The sequence below is a fragment of the Oncorhynchus keta genome, chromosome 35 (assembly GCF_023373465.1).
Source record: "Oncorhynchus keta strain PuntledgeMale-10-30-2019 chromosome 35, Oket_V2, whole genome shotgun sequence".
Taxonomy (NCBI): domain Eukaryota; kingdom Metazoa; phylum Chordata; class Actinopteri; order Salmoniformes; family Salmonidae; genus Oncorhynchus; species Oncorhynchus keta.
Genome location: NC_068455.1, coordinates 81,238,099 through 81,255,391, shown reverse-complemented (window position 1 = coordinate 81,255,391; position 17,293 = coordinate 81,238,099). Strand labels below are relative to the sequence as shown.

Below are 17,293 nucleotides of genomic sequence, written 5' to 3'. Positions count from 1 at the left end.
GAGGGTTATGGTTATGGTCAGTACAGTGAGGGTTATGGTCAGTACAGTGGGGTTATGGTACAGTGATGGTTATGTCAGTACAGTGAGGGTTATGGTCAGTTCAGTGAGGGTTATGGTCCGTACAGTGAGGGTTATGGTCAGTCAGTAGTCAGTGAGGGTTATGGTCCGTACAGTGAGGGTTATGGTCAGTACAGTGAGGGTTATGGTTATGATCAGTACAGTGAGGGTTATGGTCAGTACAGTTCAGTGAGGGTTATGGTCAGTTCAGTGAGGGTTATGGTCAGTGACAGGTGAGGGTTATGGTCAGTACAGTGAGGGTTATGGTCAGTACAGTGAGGGTTATGGTCAGTACAGTAGGGTTATGGTTATGGTCAGTACAGTGAGGGTTATGGTCAGTACAGTGAGGGTTATGGTTATGATCAGTACAGTGAGGGTTATGGTCAGTACAGTGAGGGTTATGGTCAGTAGTGAGGGTTATGGTCAGTACAGTGAGGGTTATGGTTAGGGTTATGGTCAGTACAGTGAGGGTTATGGTCAGTACAGTGAGGGTTATGGTTATGAGTACAGTGAGGGTTATGGTCAGTTAGTGGTTATGATCAGTACAGTGAGGGTTATGGTCAGTACAGTGAGGGTTATGGGGTTATGGTCAGTTCAGTGAGGGTTATGGTTATGTGTCAGTACAGTGAGGGTTATGGTTATGGTCAGTACAGTGAGGGTTATGGTCAGTTCAGTGAGGGTTATGGTCAGTACAGTGAGGGTTATGGTCATGGTCAGGGTTACAGTGAGGGTTATGGTCAGTACAGTGAGGGTTATGGTCAGTACAGTGAGGGTTATGTTATGAGTTATGGTCAGTACAGTGAGGGTTATGGTCAGTACAGTGAGGGTTATGGTCAGTACAGTGAGGGTTATGGTCCGTTCAGTGAGGGTTATGGTTATGATCAGTACAGTGAGGGTTATGGTCCGTTCAGTGAGGGTTATGGTTATGGTCAGTACAGTGAGGGTTATGGTCAGTACAGTGAGGGTTATGGTCAGTACAGTGAGGGTTATGGTTATGGTCAGTACAGTGAGGGTTATGGTCAGTACAGTGAGGGTTATGGTACAGTACAGTGAGGGTTATGGTCAGTTCAGTGAGGGTTATGGTCAGTACAGTGAGGGTTATGGTTATGGTCAGTACAGTGAGGGTTATGGTCAGTTCAGTGAGGGTTATGGTCAGTTCAGTGAGGGTTATGGTCAGTACAGTGAGGGTTATGGTCAGTACAGTGAGGGTTATGGTCAGTACAGTGAGGGTTATGGTCAGTACAGTGAGGGTTATGGTCAGTACAGTGAGGGTTATGGTTATGGTCAGTACAGTGAGGGTTATGGTCAGTACAGTGAGGGTTATGGTCAGTACAGTGAGGGTTATGGTCAGTACAGTGAGGGTTATGGTCCGTTCAGTGAGGGTTATGGTCAGTACAGTGAGGGTTATGGTCCGTACAGTGAGGGTTATGGTCAGTTTTGTGAGGGTTATGGTCAGTACAGTGAGGGTTATGGTCAGTACAGTGAGGGTTATGGTCAGTACAGTGAGGTTATGGTCAGTTACAGTGAGGGTTATGGTCAGTACAGTGAGGGTTATGGTCAGTACAGTGAGGGTTATGGTCAGTACAGTGAGGGTTATGGTTATGGTCAGTACAGTGAGGGTTATGGTCAGTACAGTGAGGGTTATGGTCAGTACAGTGAGGGTTATGGTTATGATCAGTACAGTGAGGGTTATGGTCAGTACAGTGAGGGTTATGGTTATGATCAGTACAGTGAGGGTTATGGTCAGTACAGTGAGGGTTATGGTCAGTACAGTGAGGGTTATGGTCAGTACAGTGAGGGTTATGGTTATGGTCAGTACAGTGAGGGTTATGGTCAGTTTTGTGAGGGTTATGGTCAGTACAGTGAGGGTTATGGTTATTATGGTCAGTACAGTGAGGGGTTATGGTTATGGTCAGTACAGTGAGGGTTATGGTCAGTTCAGTGAGGGTTATGGTCAGTACAGTGAGGGTTATGGTCAGTTATGGTCAGTACAGTTTTAGGTTTTCAGTACAACACACATATGACACTAACAGTGAGGGTCCTATGGTTAGCGGTGTGTACAGTAGCTGTTGTAACTCTCTAAGATAGTTATGGTCCTCCAGTAACAGTGAGGGCCTATGGTCAACACAGAGAGACAAAGGTCAGACAGAGAGAGACAGTGAGGGTTATGGTCAGAGACAGAGAGGGTTATGGTTATGGTCAGTACAGTGAGGGTTAGAGCAGGTTATGGTCAGACAGTGAGGGTTATGGTTATGGTCAGTACAGTGAGGGTTATGGTTATGGTCAGTACAGTGAGGGTTATGGTCAGTACAGTGAGGGTTATGAGACAGAGAGAGAGAGGGTTATGGTCAGTACAGTGATAGTGAGGTTATGGTCAGTATTCACTTTGTATGTTGTCTAGTACAGTGAGGGTTATGGCAATTTTATGGTTATGGTCAGTACAGTGAGGGTTATGGTCAGTACAGTGAGGGTTATGAATGGTCAGTAAGTGAGGTTATGGACAGTACAGTGAGGGAGACAAAAAATTTGTAATCCCTTGAATTGAATTAGGTCAGACAGAGAGGAGAGATGAGAGAGAGTACAGTGAGGGTTATGGTACAGTGAGGGTCAGTACAGTGAGGGATGTTCTACAACAAGACAGGTCAGTACAGTGAGAGTGAGTTAGGTCAGTACAGAGAGGGTTATGGTCAGTTGCAGTGAGGGTTAGAGAGTGAGGTTAGATAGTACAGTGAGGGTTATGAGAGAGACAGTGAGGGTTATGGTCAGTACAGTGAGGGTTTTGACAGAGAGACAGAGAGGGTTATGAGAGAAGAGAGAGGTCAGACAGTGAGGATAGTTATGAGTCAGAGACAGAGAGGGTTATGAGACAGGGAGAGATAGAGAGAGAGCAGATAGACAGAGAGAGAGAGTACAGAGAGAGATAGAGAGAGAGCAGATAGACAGAGAGAGAGAGAGACAGAGAGAGAGAGAGAGAGCAGATTAGACAGAGTAGAGAGAGACAGAGAGAGATAGAGAGAGAGCAGATAGACAGAGAGAGAGAGAGACAGAGAGAGAAGAGAGAGAGATAGACAGAGAGAGACAGAGAGATAGAGAGAGAGAGGGATAGACAGAGAGAGAGAGAGAGAGATAGAGAGAGATAGATAGAGAGAGACAGAGAGATGAGAGAGAGAGAGAGAGACAGAGAGAGATGACAGAGAGAGAGATAGACAGAGAGAGACAGAGTGATAGAGAGAGAGAGAGAGAGAGAGAGAGAGAGAGAGAGAGAGAGCAGAGAGACAGAGAGACAGAGAGAGATAGAGAGAACAGAGAGAGAGAGAGAGAGAGAGAGAGACAGAGAGAGAGACAGAGAGAGATAGAGAGAGAGAGATAGAGAGAGAGAGAGAGACAGAGAGAGAGAGAGAGTGAGAGATAGACAGAGAGAGCAGATAGACAGAGAGAGATAGAGACAGAGAGAGATAGAGAGAGAGAGATAGACAGAGAGAGAGAGAGAGAGACAGAGAGAGATAGAGAGAGAGAGAGACAGAGAGAGAGAGAGAGAGAGAGAGATAGACAGAGAGAGATAGACAGAGAGAGCAGATAGACAGAGAGAGATGGTCAGACAGAGAGAGATATAGACAGAGAGAGATAGAGAGAGAGCAGATAGACAGTGAGAGATGAGACAGTGAGAAGCAGATAGACAGAGTCAGAGAGAGACAGAGAGAGACAGAGAGTATGAGAGAGATAGAGAGAGAGAGAGACAGAGACAGAGATGAGTTATGAGACAGAGAGAGAGAGACAGTAGACAGAGAGAGATAGAGGTAGATAGACAGAGTTATGATGAGACAGAGAGATGGTCAGAGAGAGATGAGAGAGAAGATGGTCAGTAGAGAGAGGTTATAGACAGAGAGAGAACAGAGACAGGATCACAGAGAGAGAGTACCAGTCAAAACACCTGAACCACATCCTTCAGACACACTTGTGGTTCTTTGAGTTGTCGTTCCCCTCCCCTGTGTGTGTGTGTGTGTGTGTGTGTGTGTGTGTGTGTGTGTGTGTGTGTGTGTGTGTGTGTGTGTGTGTGTGTGTGTGTGTGTGTGTGTGTGTGTGTGTGTGTGTGTGTGTGTGTGTGTGTGTGTGTGTGTGTGTGTGTGTGTAGTGTGTAGTGTGTAGTGTGTTAGTGTGTGTGTGTTATGGTCAATCCTCCTACCATGTCCAGCTGTGTCAGGCTGTGCGTATGTAGCGTGTGTAGTTCCTGTAGTTGGTCTCGGACTTGTGATGCAGTTCTTCTCTCCTTCTCCAACTCTGCCTTAGAACTCAGGTAGTCCTTCTCCAGACTACACACCACAACACAATGTTAACCTCATCCACAGGTATCACTACCATATACAGTACCAGTCAACTCTGAACTCAGGTAGTCCTTCTCCAGACTACACACCACAACACAATGTTAACCTCATCCACAGGTATCACTACCATGTACAGTACCAGTCAACTCTGAACTCAGGTAGTCCTTCTCCAGACTACACACCACAACACAATGTTAACCTCATCCACAGGTATCACTACCATGTACAGTACCAGTCAACTCTGAACTCAGGTAGTCCTTCTCCAGACTACACACCACAACACAATGTTAACCTCATCCACAGGTATCACTACCATGTACAGTACCAGTCAACTCTGAACTCAGGTAGTCCTTCTCCAGACTACACACCACAACACAATGTTAACCTCATCCACAGGTATCACTACCATATACAGTACCAGTCAACTCTGAACTCAGGTAGTCCTTCTCCAGACTACACACCACAACACAATGTTAACCTCATCCACAGGTATCACTACCATAAACAGTACCAGTCAACTCTGAACTCAGGTAGTCCTTCTCCAGACTACACACCACAACACAATGTTAACCTCATCCACAGGTATCACTACCATGTACAGTACCAGTCAACTCTGAACTCAGGTAGTCCTTCTCCAGACTACACACCACAACACAATGTTAACCTCATCCACAGGTATCACTACCATGTACAGTACCAGTCAACTCTGAACTCAGGTAGTCCTTCTCCAGACTACACACCACAACACAATGTTAACCTCATCCACAGGTATCACTACCATATACAGTACCAGTCAACTCTGAACTCAGGTAGTCCTTCTCCAGACTACACACCACAACACAATGTTAACCTCATCCACAGGTATCACTACCATGTACAGTACCAGTCAACTCTGAACTCAGGTAGTCCTTCTCCAGACTACACACCACAACACAATGTTAACCTCATCCACAGGTATCACTACCATGTACAGTACCAGTCAACTCTGAACTCAGGTAGTCCTTCTCCAGACTACACACCACAACACAATGTTAACCTCATCCACAGGTATCACTACCATGTACAGTACCAGTCAACTCTGAACTCAGGTAGTCCTTCTCCAGACTACACACCACAACACAATGTTAACCTCATCCACAGGTATCACTACCATGTACAGTACCAGTCAACTCTGAACTCAGGTAGTCCTTCTCCAGACTACACACCACAACACAATGTTAACCTCATCCACAGGTATCACTACCATGTACAGTACCAGTCAACTCTGAACTCAGGTAGTCCTTCTCCAGACTACACACCACAACACAATGTTAACCTCATCCACAGGTATCACTACCATGTACAGTACCAGTCAACTCTGAACTCAGGTAGTCCTTCTCCAGACTACACACCACAACACAATGTTAACCTCATCCACAGGTATCACTACCATGTACAGTACCAGTCAACTCTGAACTCAGGTAGTCCTTCTCCAGACTACACACCACAACACAATGTTAACCTCATCCACAGGTATCACTACCATGTACAGTACCAGTCAACTCTGAACTCAGGTAGTCCTTCTCCAGACTACACACCACAACACAATGTTAACCTCATCCACAGGTATCACTACCATGTACAGTACCAGTCAACTCTGAACTCAGGTAGTCCTTCTCCAGACTACACACCACAACACAATGTTAACCTCATCCACAGGTATCACTACCATGTACAGTACCAGTCAACTCTGAACTCAGGTAGTCCTTCTCCAGACTACACACCACAACACAATGTTAACCTCATCCACAGGTATCACTACCATAAACAGAACCAGTCAAAGGTTTGGACACGTCTACTCATTCCAGGGTTTTTCTTTATTTTTTTAAACTATTTTCTACATTGTAGAATAATAGTGAAGACATCAAAACTATGAAATAACACATATGGAATCATCTAGTAACCAAAAAAGTGTTAAACAAATCAAAATATATTTTAGATTATTCAAAGTAGCCACCCTTTGCCTTGATGACAGCTTTGTACACTCTTGGCATTCTCTCAACCAGCTTCACCTGGAATGTTTTTCCAACAGTCTTGAAGGAGTTTCCACATGAGGACTTCTTCGCTGCTTTTCGTTCACTCTGAGGATGTCCAACTCATCCCAAACCATCTCAATTGGGTTGAGGTCCTTTTCAAAGTGGCCACATCTGATGCAGCACACCATTAACTTCCTTTGTTTTCCGAACAGGACAAGACCCAACACACCTCCTTTGTCACAGCCTGGAGGTGTGTTGGGTCATTGTCTGCAATTGTTGAAAAACAAATGATCGTCCCACTAAGAGCAGATCAGATGGGATGGCGTATAGCTGCAGAATGCTGTTATTAGCCATGCTGGTTAAACCCATCTTGAATTCTAAATAAATCACAGACAGTGTCACCAGCAAAGCAAATCACACCTCCTCCTCCATGCTTCACGGTGGAGCCACACATGGAGATCATCAGTTCACCTACTTTGCGTCGCACAAAGACATGGTGGTTGTTGGAACCAAAAATCATTGACAAATTTAGACAATAATCAGACCAAAGGACAGATTTCCACCTATCTAAAACCGTCCATTACTTGTGTTTCTTGGCCCAAGCAAGTCTCTTCTTCTTTGCAGCAATTTGACCTAAACCCAACCAATTAATCCCTCAAATCATCATGGTCACCTAAATCCACAGTTTACAATTGGCTCATTCATCCCGCTACATCTCCCCTGTAACTAGTCCCCAGGTCACCTGTAAATGAGAACGTCTACCCAGGAACTGGTAAAATAATGGTTAAATAAAAACGATAAAAATGAAGGCCTGATTCAAACAGTCCATCAATAACCCACCAAATACAAGGAAGATGGCTGCACAATTGACCCAATCAGAGACAACGGGTTTGGCCACCTAGTGTAGGCCGTCATTGTAAATAATAATTTATTCTTTAACTGACTTGCCTCGTTAAATAAAGGTTACATTAAAATAATTCATAGTTTTGATTGTCTTCATTATTATTCTACAATAAATAGTACAAATGAAGATAAACCCATGGATGAGTGGGTGTGTCCAAACTTCTGACTGTATACCCAGACTGCACCAGAAAAATAAAATCGGGTGCCACTTACTGTGCCAGTCTGCCAGTAGAGTCCCGTGCCCTGTCTCTCTCTATGCCGTAGGCTCGCTCCACCTACAGTAGAATACAACAACACAACCTTACTGTCTATATGTCACGTTCGTCGTATGGAGGAGACCAGCGTAAAATTATTGACATATTTTTAATAAAGACGCTAGAACACTTAACAAACTATACAAAAACAACAAACCCGAACGTGAGGCTATAATAATACTAGTGCAGACACGGACAACTAGACATAGACAACAACCCACCAAATACCCAAGGAAGATGGCTGCCTAAATATGGTTCCCAATCAGAGACAACGACAAACTATAGACATACATAACACCTAGACTAGTAAACACCCATAGACAATAACCCACCAAATACTCAAGGAAGATGGCTGCCTAAATATGGTTCCCAATCAGAGACAACGATAATCACCTGCCTCTAATTGAGAACCATTCTAGGCAACCATAGACATATATAAACACCTAGATGATAAACAACCCCATGAACCTACAGAACCCCTAGACAGTACAACAACACATACATCACCCATGTCACACCCTGACCTAACCAAAACAATAAAGAAGACAAAGAATACTCAGGTCAGGGCGTGACACTTTACAGTGAACAACGAGGGAGAGCACGTTGAAGGGGTTAAGGGCCTTGCTCAAGAGGGAGGCAGGGAGTGAGAAGAGAGAGAGGGAGAGCACGTTGTGGGGTTAAGGGCCTTGCTCAAGAGGGAGGCAGGGAGTGAGAAGAGAGAGAGGGAGAGCACGTTGTGGGGTTAAGGGCCTTGCTCAAGAGGGAGGCAGGGAGTGAGAAGAGAGAGAGGGAGAGCACGTTGTGGGGTTAAGGGCCTTGCTCAAGAGGGAGGCAGGGAGTGAGAAGAGAGAGAGGGAGAGCACGTTGTGGGGTTAAGGGCCTTGCTCAAGAGGACAACGGTAAGGTCCATCTCCTTAGCCTGGGTTTACCCACCTCTCTGAACTGTTGTTTGACCATGTCCAGACTGGACACGGCTTCAGCCTGGCTACACTTCTCCACCTGTAGAGCTGCCTCCAGGTCACGGATACGCAGCTGGGGGAAAGAAAGGGCGGAGAGAGGGGAGAGAGGGAGGGAGGGAGGGGGAGAGAGGGGGAGGAGGGAGGGAGGGGAGGGAGGGGAGGAGGGGAGGGAGGGAGGGAGGGAGGGAGGGAGGGAGGGAGGGAGGGAGGGAGGGAGGGAGGGAGGGAGGGAGGGAGGGAGAGGGAGGGAGGGAGGGAGGGAGGGAGGCAGGGAGTGAGAAGAGAGAGAGAGAGCAGAGAGACAGAGAGAGAGAGAGAGAGAGAGAGTTAGCAGAGAGAGAGACAGAGAGAGAGAGAGAGAGAGAGAGTTAGCAGAGAGACACAGAGAGAGAGAGAGGGGAGAGGGGAAGAGATAGGAGAGGAGAAAGATGAGGGGAGTGAGAAGAGAGAGAGGGAGGGAGAGAGAGAGATAATAGATTGTTATAATAGTTTATTGTTCATTTGTTTAGAACGGAAATTGGTCTTCTGCCTTCTTCCCAACTACAGGGTTCAGCTACAGGGTCAGCTACAGGGACAGCTACAGGGTCAGAGGCCCAGGGTCAACTACAGGGTCAGCTACAGGGTCAGATACAGGGTTCAGCTACAGGGTCAGCTACAGGGTTCAGCTACAGGGTTCAGCTACAGGGTCAGCTACAGGGACAGCTACAGGGACAGCTACAGGGTCAGAGGCCCAGGGTCAGCTACAGGGTCAGAGGACCCAGGGTCAGCTACAGGGTCAGATACAGGGTCAGATACAGGGTCAGATACAGGGTCAGCTACAGGGTCAGATACAGGGTCAGAGGCCCAGGGTCAGATACAGGGTCAGATACAGGGTCAGCTACAGGGTCAGCTCCAGGGACAGCTACAGGGTCAGCTACAGGGTCAGCTACAGGGACAGCTACAGGGACAGCTACAGGGTCAGCTACAGGGTCAGAGGCCCAGGGGTCAGCTACAGGGTTCAGCTACAGGGTCAGCTACAGGGACAGCTACAGGGTCAGAGGCCCAGGGTCAACTACAGGGTCAGCTACAGCGTCAGATACAGGGTTCAGCTACAGGGTCAGAGGCCCAGGGTCAGCTACATGGTCAAAGGCCCAGGGTCAGCTACAGGGTCAGCTACAGGGTCAGCTACAGGGTCATCTACAGGGTCAGAGGCCCAGGGTCAACTACAGGGTCAGCTATAGGGTCAACTACAGGGTCAGCTATAGTGTCAACTACAGGGTCAGCTACAGGGTCAACTACAGGGTCAGCTACAGGGTCAGAGGTCCAGGGTCAACTACAGGGTCAGCTACAGGGTCAGAGGCCCAGGGTCAGCTACAGGGTCAGCTAAAGGGACAGCTACAGGGACAGCTACAGGGTCAGCTAAAGGGACAGCTAAAGGGACAGCTACAGGGTCAGCTACAGGGTCAGCTACAGGGTCAGAGCCCCGGGGTCAGCTACAGGGTCAGGGACAACTACAGGGTTCAGCTACAGGGTCAGCTACAGGGTCATAGGCCCAGGGTCAGCTACAGGATCAGCTAAAGGGACAGCTACAGGTTCAGCTACAGGGGCAGCTACAGGGGCAGCTACAGGGACAGCTACAGGGTCAGCTACGGGGTCAACGAAAGGGACAGCTACAGGGACAGCTACAGGGTCAGCTACAGGGTCAGCTACAGGGTCAGAGGCCCAGGGTCAGTTAAAGGGACAGCTACAGGGACAGCTACAGGGTCAGCTACAGGGACAGCTACAGGGTCAGCTACAGGGTCAGCTACAGGGTCAGGGACAGCTACAGGGTCAGAGGTCCAGGGTCAGCTACAGGGTCAGAGGCCCAGGGTCAGCTACAGGGTCAGCTAAAGGGAATGCTACAGGGACAGCTACGGGGACAGCTAAAGGGACAGCTAAAGGGACAGCTACAGGGTCAACTAGAGGGTCAACTACAGGGTCAGCTACAGGGTCAACTACAGGGTCAGCTACAGGGTCAGAGGCCCAGGGTCAACTACAGGGTCAGCTATAGGGTCAATTACAGGGTCAGCTACAGGGTCAACTACAGGGTCAACTACAGGGTCAGCTACTGGGTCAGAGGTCCAGGGTCAACTACAGGGTCAGTGGCCCAGGGTCAGCTACAGGGTCAGCTACAGGGTCAGCTAAAGGGAATGCTACAGGGACAGCTACAGGGACAGCTACAGGGACAGCTAAAGGGACAGCTAAAGGGACAGCTACAGGGTCAACTAGAGGGTCAACTACAGGGTCAGCTACAGGGTCAACTACAGGGTCAGCTACAGGGTCAGAGGCCCAGGGTCAACTACAGGGTCAGCTATAGGGTCAACTACAGGGTCAGCAACAGGGTCAACTACAGGGTCAGCTACAGGGTCAGCTACAGGGTCAGAGGCCCAGGGTCAACTACAGGGTCAGCTACAGGGTCAGAGGCCCGGGGGTCAGCTACAGGGTCAGCTACAGGGTCAGCTAAAGGGACAGCTACAGGGTCAGCTACAGGGTCAGAGGCCCAGGGTCAGCTACAGGGTCAGAGGCCCAGGGTCAGCTACAGGGTCAGCTAAAGGGACAGCTACAGGGTCAGCTACAGGGTCAGAGGCCCAGGATCAGCTACAGGGTCAGCTAAAGGGACAGCTACAGGGTCATAGGCCCAGGGTCAACTTCAGGGTCAACTAAAGGGACAGCTACAGGGACAGCTACAGGGTCAGCTACGGGGTCAACTAAAGGGACAGCTACAGGGTCAGCTACAGGGTCAGCTAAAGGGTCAGCTACATGGACAGCTACAGGGACAGCTACAGGGTCAGCTACAGGGACAGCTACAGGGTCAGCTACAGGGTCAGCTACAGGGTCACAGGCCCAGGGTCAACTACAGGGTCAGCTATAGGGTCAACTACAGGGTCAGAGGCCCAGGGTCAGCTACAGGGTCAGAGGCCCAGGGTCAACTACAGGGTCAGCTACAGGGTCAACTACAGGGTCAGCTACAGGGTCAGCTATAGGGTCAACTACAGGGTCAGCTACAGGGTCAGAGGCCCAGGGTCAACTAAAGGGTCAGCTACATGGACAGCTACAGGGACAGCTACAGGGTCAGCTACAGGGTCAGCTACAGGGTCAGCTACAGGGTCAGCTACAGGGTCAGAGGCCCAGGGTCAACTACAGGGTCAGCTACAGGGTCAACTACAGGGTCAGAGGCCCAGGGTCAACTGGGTCAACTACAGGGTCAGCTACAGGGTCAGCTACAGGGTCAACTACAGGGTCAGCTACAGGGTCAGAGGCCCAGGGTCAGCTACAGGGTCAGCTACAGGGTCAGCCCAGGGTCAGCTACAGGGTCAGCTACAGCTACAGCTACAGGGTCAGCTACAGGGTCAGCTTCAGGGTCAGCTACAGGGTCAGCTACAGAGTCAGAGGCCCAGGGTCAGCTATAGGGTCAGCTAAGGGACAGCTACAGGGACAGAGGCCCAGGGTCAACTACAGGGTCAGCTATAGGGTCAACTACAGGGTCAGCAACAGGGTCAACTACAGGGTCAACTACAGGGTCAGCTACAGGGTCAGAGGCCCAGGGTCAACTACAGGGTCAGCTACAGGGTCAGAGGCCTGGGGTCAGCTACAGGGTCAGCTACAGGGTCAGCTAAAGGGACAGCTACAGGGTCAGCTACAGGGTCAGAGGCCCAGGGTCAGCTACAGGGTCAGAGGCCCAGGGTCAGCTACAGGGTCAGCTAAAGGGACAGCTACAGGGTCAGCTACAGGGTCAGAGGCCCAGGATCAGCTACAGGGTCAGCTAAAGGGACAGCTACAGGGTCATAGGCCCAGGGTCAACTTCAGGGTCAACTAAAGGGACAGCTACAGGGACAGCTACAGGGTCAGCTACGGGGTCAACTAAAGGGACAGCTACAGGGTCAGCTAAAGGGTCAGCTACATGGACAGCTACAGGGACAGCTACAGGGTCAGCTACAGGGACAGCTACAGGGTCAGCTACAGGGTCAACTACAGGGTCAGAGGCCCAGGGTCAGCTACAGGGTCAGAGGCCCAGGGTCAACTACAGGGTCAGCTACAGGGTCAACTACAGGGTCAGCTACAGGGTCAGCTATAGGGTCAACTACAGGGTCAGCTACAGGGTCAGAGGCCCAGGGTCAACTAAAGGGTCAGCTACATGGACAGCTACAGGGACAGCTACAGGGTCAGCTACAGGGTCAGCTACAGGGTCAGAGGCCCAGGGTCAACTACAGGGTCAGCTACAGGGTCAACTACAGGGTCAGAGGCCCAGGGTCAACTACAGGGTCAGCTACAGGGTCAACTACAGGGTCAGCTACAGGGTCAGCTACAGGGTCAACTACAGGGTCAGCTACAGGGTCAGAGGCCCAGGGTCAACTACAGGGTCAGCTACAGGGTCAGAGGCCCAGGGTCAGCTACAGGGTCAGCTACAGCTACAGCTACAGCGTCAGCTACAGCGTCAGCTTCAGGGTCAGCTACAGGGTCAACTAAAGGGACAGCTACAGGGACAGCTACAGGGTCAGCTACGGGGTCAACTAAAGGGACAGCTACAGGGTCAGCTACAGGGTCAGCTAAAGGGTCAGCTACATGGACAGCTACAGGGTCAGCTACAGGGTCAACTACAGGGTCAGAGGCCCAGGGTCAGCTACAGGGTCAGAGGCCCAGGGTCAACTACAGGGTCAGCTACAGGGTCAACTACAGGGTCAGCTACAGGGTCAGCTATAGGGTCAACTACAGGGTCAGCTACAGGGTCAGAGGCCCAGGGTCAACTAAAGGGTCAGCTACATGGACAGCTACAGGGACAGCTACAGGGTCAGCTACAGGGACAGCTACAGGGTCAGCTACAGGGTCAGAGGCCCAGGGTCAACTACAGGGTCAGCTACAGGGTCAACTACAGGGTCAGAGGCCCAGGGTCAACTACAGGGTCAGCTACAGGGTCAACTACAGGGTCAGCTACAGGGTCAGCTACAGGGTCAACTACAGGGTCAGCTACAGGGTCAGAGGCCCAGGGTCAACTACAGGGTCAGCTACAGGGTCAGAGGCCCAGGGTCAGCTACAGGGTCAGCTACAGCTACAGCTACAGCGACAGCGTCAGCGTCAGCTTCAGGGTCAGCTACAGGGTCAGCTACAGAGTCAGAGGCCCAGGGTCAGCTATAGGGTCAGCTAAAGGGACAGCTACAGGGACAGCTACAGGGTCAGAGGCCCAGGGTCAGCTACAGGGTCAGCTACAGGGTCAGCTAAAGGGACAGCTACAGGGACAGCTACGGGGTCAACTACACATTAAATAGGTGTGTGTTTTACCTGTATGATCTCAGAGTTGAATTTAGATTCCAGGTGAGCAGCTCTCTCAGACTCTATGTTGGTTTCTAGAGTCTTGACTCTCTGTAGGGCGGTCTGAGGAAAACACAAACACACTATTTGAAATCTCTATGTTGGTTTCGAGAGTCTTGACTCTCTGTAGGATGGTTCTATGTTGGTTTCTAGAGTGTTGACTCTCTGTAGGGTGGTTCTATGTTGGTTTCTAGAGTGTTGACTCTCTAGGGTGGTTCTATGTTGGTTTCTAGCGTGTTGACTCTCTAGGATGGTTCTATGTTGGTTTCTAGAGTGTTGACTCTCTCTAGGGTGGTTCTATGTTGGTTTCTAGAGTGTTGACTCTCTGTAGGGTGGTTCTATGTTGGTTTCTAGAGTGTTGACTCTCTGGGATGGTTCTATGCTGGTTTCTAGTGTGTTGACTCTCTGGGATGGTTCTATGTTGGTTTCTAGAGTGTTGACTCTCTGAGATGGTTCTATGCTGGTTTCTAGTGTGTTGACTCTCTGGGATGGTTCTATGCTGGTTTCTAGCGTGTTGACTCTCTCTAGGGTGGTTCTATGTTGGTTTCTAGAGTGTTGACTCTCTCTAGGATGGTTCTATGCTGGTTTCTAGCGTGTTGACTCTCTCTAGGGTGGTTCTATGTTGGTTTCTAGAGTGTTGACTCTCTGGGATGGTTCTATGTTGGTTTCTAGAGTGTTGACTCTCTCTAGGGTGGTTCTATGTTGGTTTCTAGAGTGTTGACTCTCTGGGATGGTTCTATGTTGGTTTCTAGAGTGTTGACTCTCTGTAGGATGGTTCTATGTTGGTTTCGAGAGTCTTGACTCTCTGTAGGGTGGTTCTATGTTGGTTTCTAGAGTGTTGACTCTCTGTAGGGTGGTTCTATGTTGGTTTCTAGAGTGTTGACTCTCTGGGATGGTTCTATGCTGGTTTCTAGTGTGTTGACTCTCTGGGATGGTTCTATGTTGGTTTCTAGAGTGTTGACTCTCTGGGATGGTTCTATGCTGGTTTCTAGCGTGTTGACTCTCTCTAGGGTGGTTCTATGTTGGTTTCTAGAGTGTTGACTCTCTCTAGGATGGTTCTATGCTGGTTTCTAGCGTGTTGACTCTCTCTAGGGTGGTTCTATGTTGGTTTCTAGAGTGTTGACTCTCTGGGATGGTTCTATGTTGGTTTCTAGAGTGTTGACTCTCTCTAGGGTGGTTCTATGTTGGTTTCTAGAGTGTTGACTCTCTCTAGGATGGTTCTATGTTGGTTTCTAGAGTGTTGACTCTCTGTAGGATGGTTCTGTTGGTTTCTAGAGTGTTGACTCTCTCTAGGATGGTTCTGTTGGTTTCTCCCTCCCTCCCTCCCTCACCTCTAGTTCTTTCTTCATTCTCTCCTCTCTCTCTGTGATGTAGCCCAGTTCGCTGGTCTGACGTCGTAGTGCCTCCCCGTCTCTCTCCCTCTCTCTCTGCACCTCCCCCATCCTCCTCTTCAGCTCCTGCAGAGTCTCCTCCTGATCCTGGGGGTGAGGGAGGGAGAGGGGAGGGGAGGAAGAAGTGGGAGAAGGGGGGAGAGGGGGTGAGGGAGGGAGAGGGGAGGGGAGGAAGAAGTGGGCAGAGGGGGTGAGGGAGGGGGTTAACAAAGGGTTAATATTCAACAACAACAAATTCTCATTGTGACTGTTTTGATGAAAGTGAATGAATGTATTTCACTGTGTCCTGTTTGCCTCCAGTCTGTTACCTATAGCAGGGTGTGTTACCTATAGCAGGGTGTGTTACCTATAGCAGGGTGTGTTACCTACAGCAGGGTGTGTTACCTATAGCAGGGTGTGTTACCTATAGCAGGGTGTGTTACCTATAGCAGGGTGTGTGTTACCTACAGCAGGGTGTGTTACCTATAGCAGGGTGTGTTACCTATAGCAGGGTGTGTTACCTATAGCAGGGTGTGTTACCTATAGCAGGGTGTGTTACCTATAGCAGGGTGTGTGTTACCTATAGCAGGGTGTGTTACCTACAGCAGGGTGTGTTACCTATAGCAGGGTGTGTTACCTATAGCAGGGTGTGTTACCTATAGCAGGGTGTGTGTTACCTATAGCAGGGTGTGTTACCTATAGCAGGGTGTGTTACCTATAGCAGGGTGTGTTACCTATAGCAGGGTGTGTTACCTATAGCAGGGTGTGTTACCTATAGCAGGGTGTGTTACCTATAGCAGGGTGTGTTACCTATAGCAGGGTGTGTTACCTATAGCAGGGTGTGTTACCTATAGCAGGGTGTGTTACCTATAGCAGGGTGTGTTACCTATAGCAGGGTGTGTGTTACCTATAGCAGGGTGTGTTACCTATAGCAGGGTGTGTTACCTATAGCAGGGTGTGTTACCTATAGCAGGGTGTGTTACCTATAGCAGGGTGTGTTTACCTATAGCAGGGTGTGTTACCTATAGCAGGGTGTGTTACCTATAGCAGGGTGTGTTACCTATAGCAGGGTGTGTTACCTATAGCAGGGTGTGTTACCTATAGCAGGGTGTGTTACCTATAGCAGGGTGTGTTACCTATAGCAGGGGGTGTGTTACCTATAGCAGGGTGTGTTACCTATAGCAGGGTGTGTTACCTATAGCAGGGTGTGTTACCTATAGCAGGGTGTGTTACCTATAGCAGGGTGTGTTACCTATAGCAGGGTGTGTTACCTATAGCAGGGTGTGTTACCTATAGCAGGGTGTGTTACCTATAGCAGGGTGTGTTACCTATAGCAGGGTGTGTTACCTATAGCAGGGTGTGTTACCTATAGCAGGGTGTGTTACCTATAGCAGGGTGTGTTACCTATAGCAGGGTGTGTTACCTATAGCAGGGTGTGTTACCTATAGCAGGGTGTGTTACCTATAGCAGGGTGTGTTACCTATAGCAGGGTGTGTTACCTACAGCAGGGTGTGTTACCTATAGCAGGGTGTGTTACCTATAGCAGGGTGTGTTACCTATAGCAGGGTGTGTTACCTATAGCAGGGTGTGTTACCTATAGCAGGGTGTGTTACCTATAGCAGGGTGTGTTACCTATAGCAGGGTGTGTTACCTATAGCAGGGTGTGTTACCTATAGCAGGGTGTGTTACCTATAGCAGGGTGTGTTACCTATAGCAGGGTGTGTTACCTATAGCAGGGTGTGTTACCTATAGCAGGGTGTGTTACCTATAGCAGGGTGTGTTACCTATAGCAGGGTGTGTTACCTATAGCAGGGTGTGTTACCTATAGCAGGGTGTGTTACCTATAGCAGGGTGTGTTACCTATAGCAGGGTGTGTTACCTATAGCAGGGTGTGTTACCTATAGCAGGGTGTGTTACCTATAGCAGGGTGTGTTACCTATAGCAGGGTGTGTGTTACCTATAGCAGGGTGTGTTACCTATAGCAGGGTGTGTTACCTATAGCAGGGTGTGTGTTACCTATAGCAGGGTGTGTTACCTATAGCAGGGTGTGTGTTACCTATAGCAGGGTGTGTTACCTATAGCAGGGTG

General features: G+C 49.3%; 1 protein-coding gene and 1 long non-coding RNA gene across 2 annotated transcripts in view; one reads left to right on the top strand and one right to left on the bottom strand.

Moving 5' to 3' along the window:
• Positions 1 to 4,207: 4,207 nt before the first annotated feature.
• The window catches only part of LOC127915549 (coiled-coil domain-containing protein 171-like), a 33,152-nt gene continuing 20,066 nt past the window's right edge, over positions 4,208 to 17,293 (bottom strand). Inside the window, exons 6-10 of the mRNA XM_052495722.1 lie at positions 15,167 to 15,313; positions 13,806 to 13,898; positions 8,485 to 8,583; positions 7,511 to 7,572; positions 4,208 to 4,367 (exon numbers count right to left, since the gene is read on the bottom strand). Coding sequence (XP_052351682.1) covers positions 4,208 to 4,367; positions 7,511 to 7,572; positions 8,485 to 8,583; positions 13,806 to 13,898; positions 15,167 to 15,313 — 561 coding nt within the window. The remainder of the gene's footprint in view (positions 4,368 to 7,510; positions 7,573 to 8,484; positions 8,584 to 13,805; positions 13,899 to 15,166; positions 15,314 to 17,293) is intronic.
• LOC127916362 (uncharacterized) lies at positions 4,650 to 5,322 on the top strand. Its single transcript, XR_008094687.1, has 3 exons — positions 4,650 to 4,775; positions 4,962 to 5,147; positions 5,241 to 5,322. It is a non-coding gene; the product is annotated as an uncharacterized LOC127916362 (long non-coding RNA).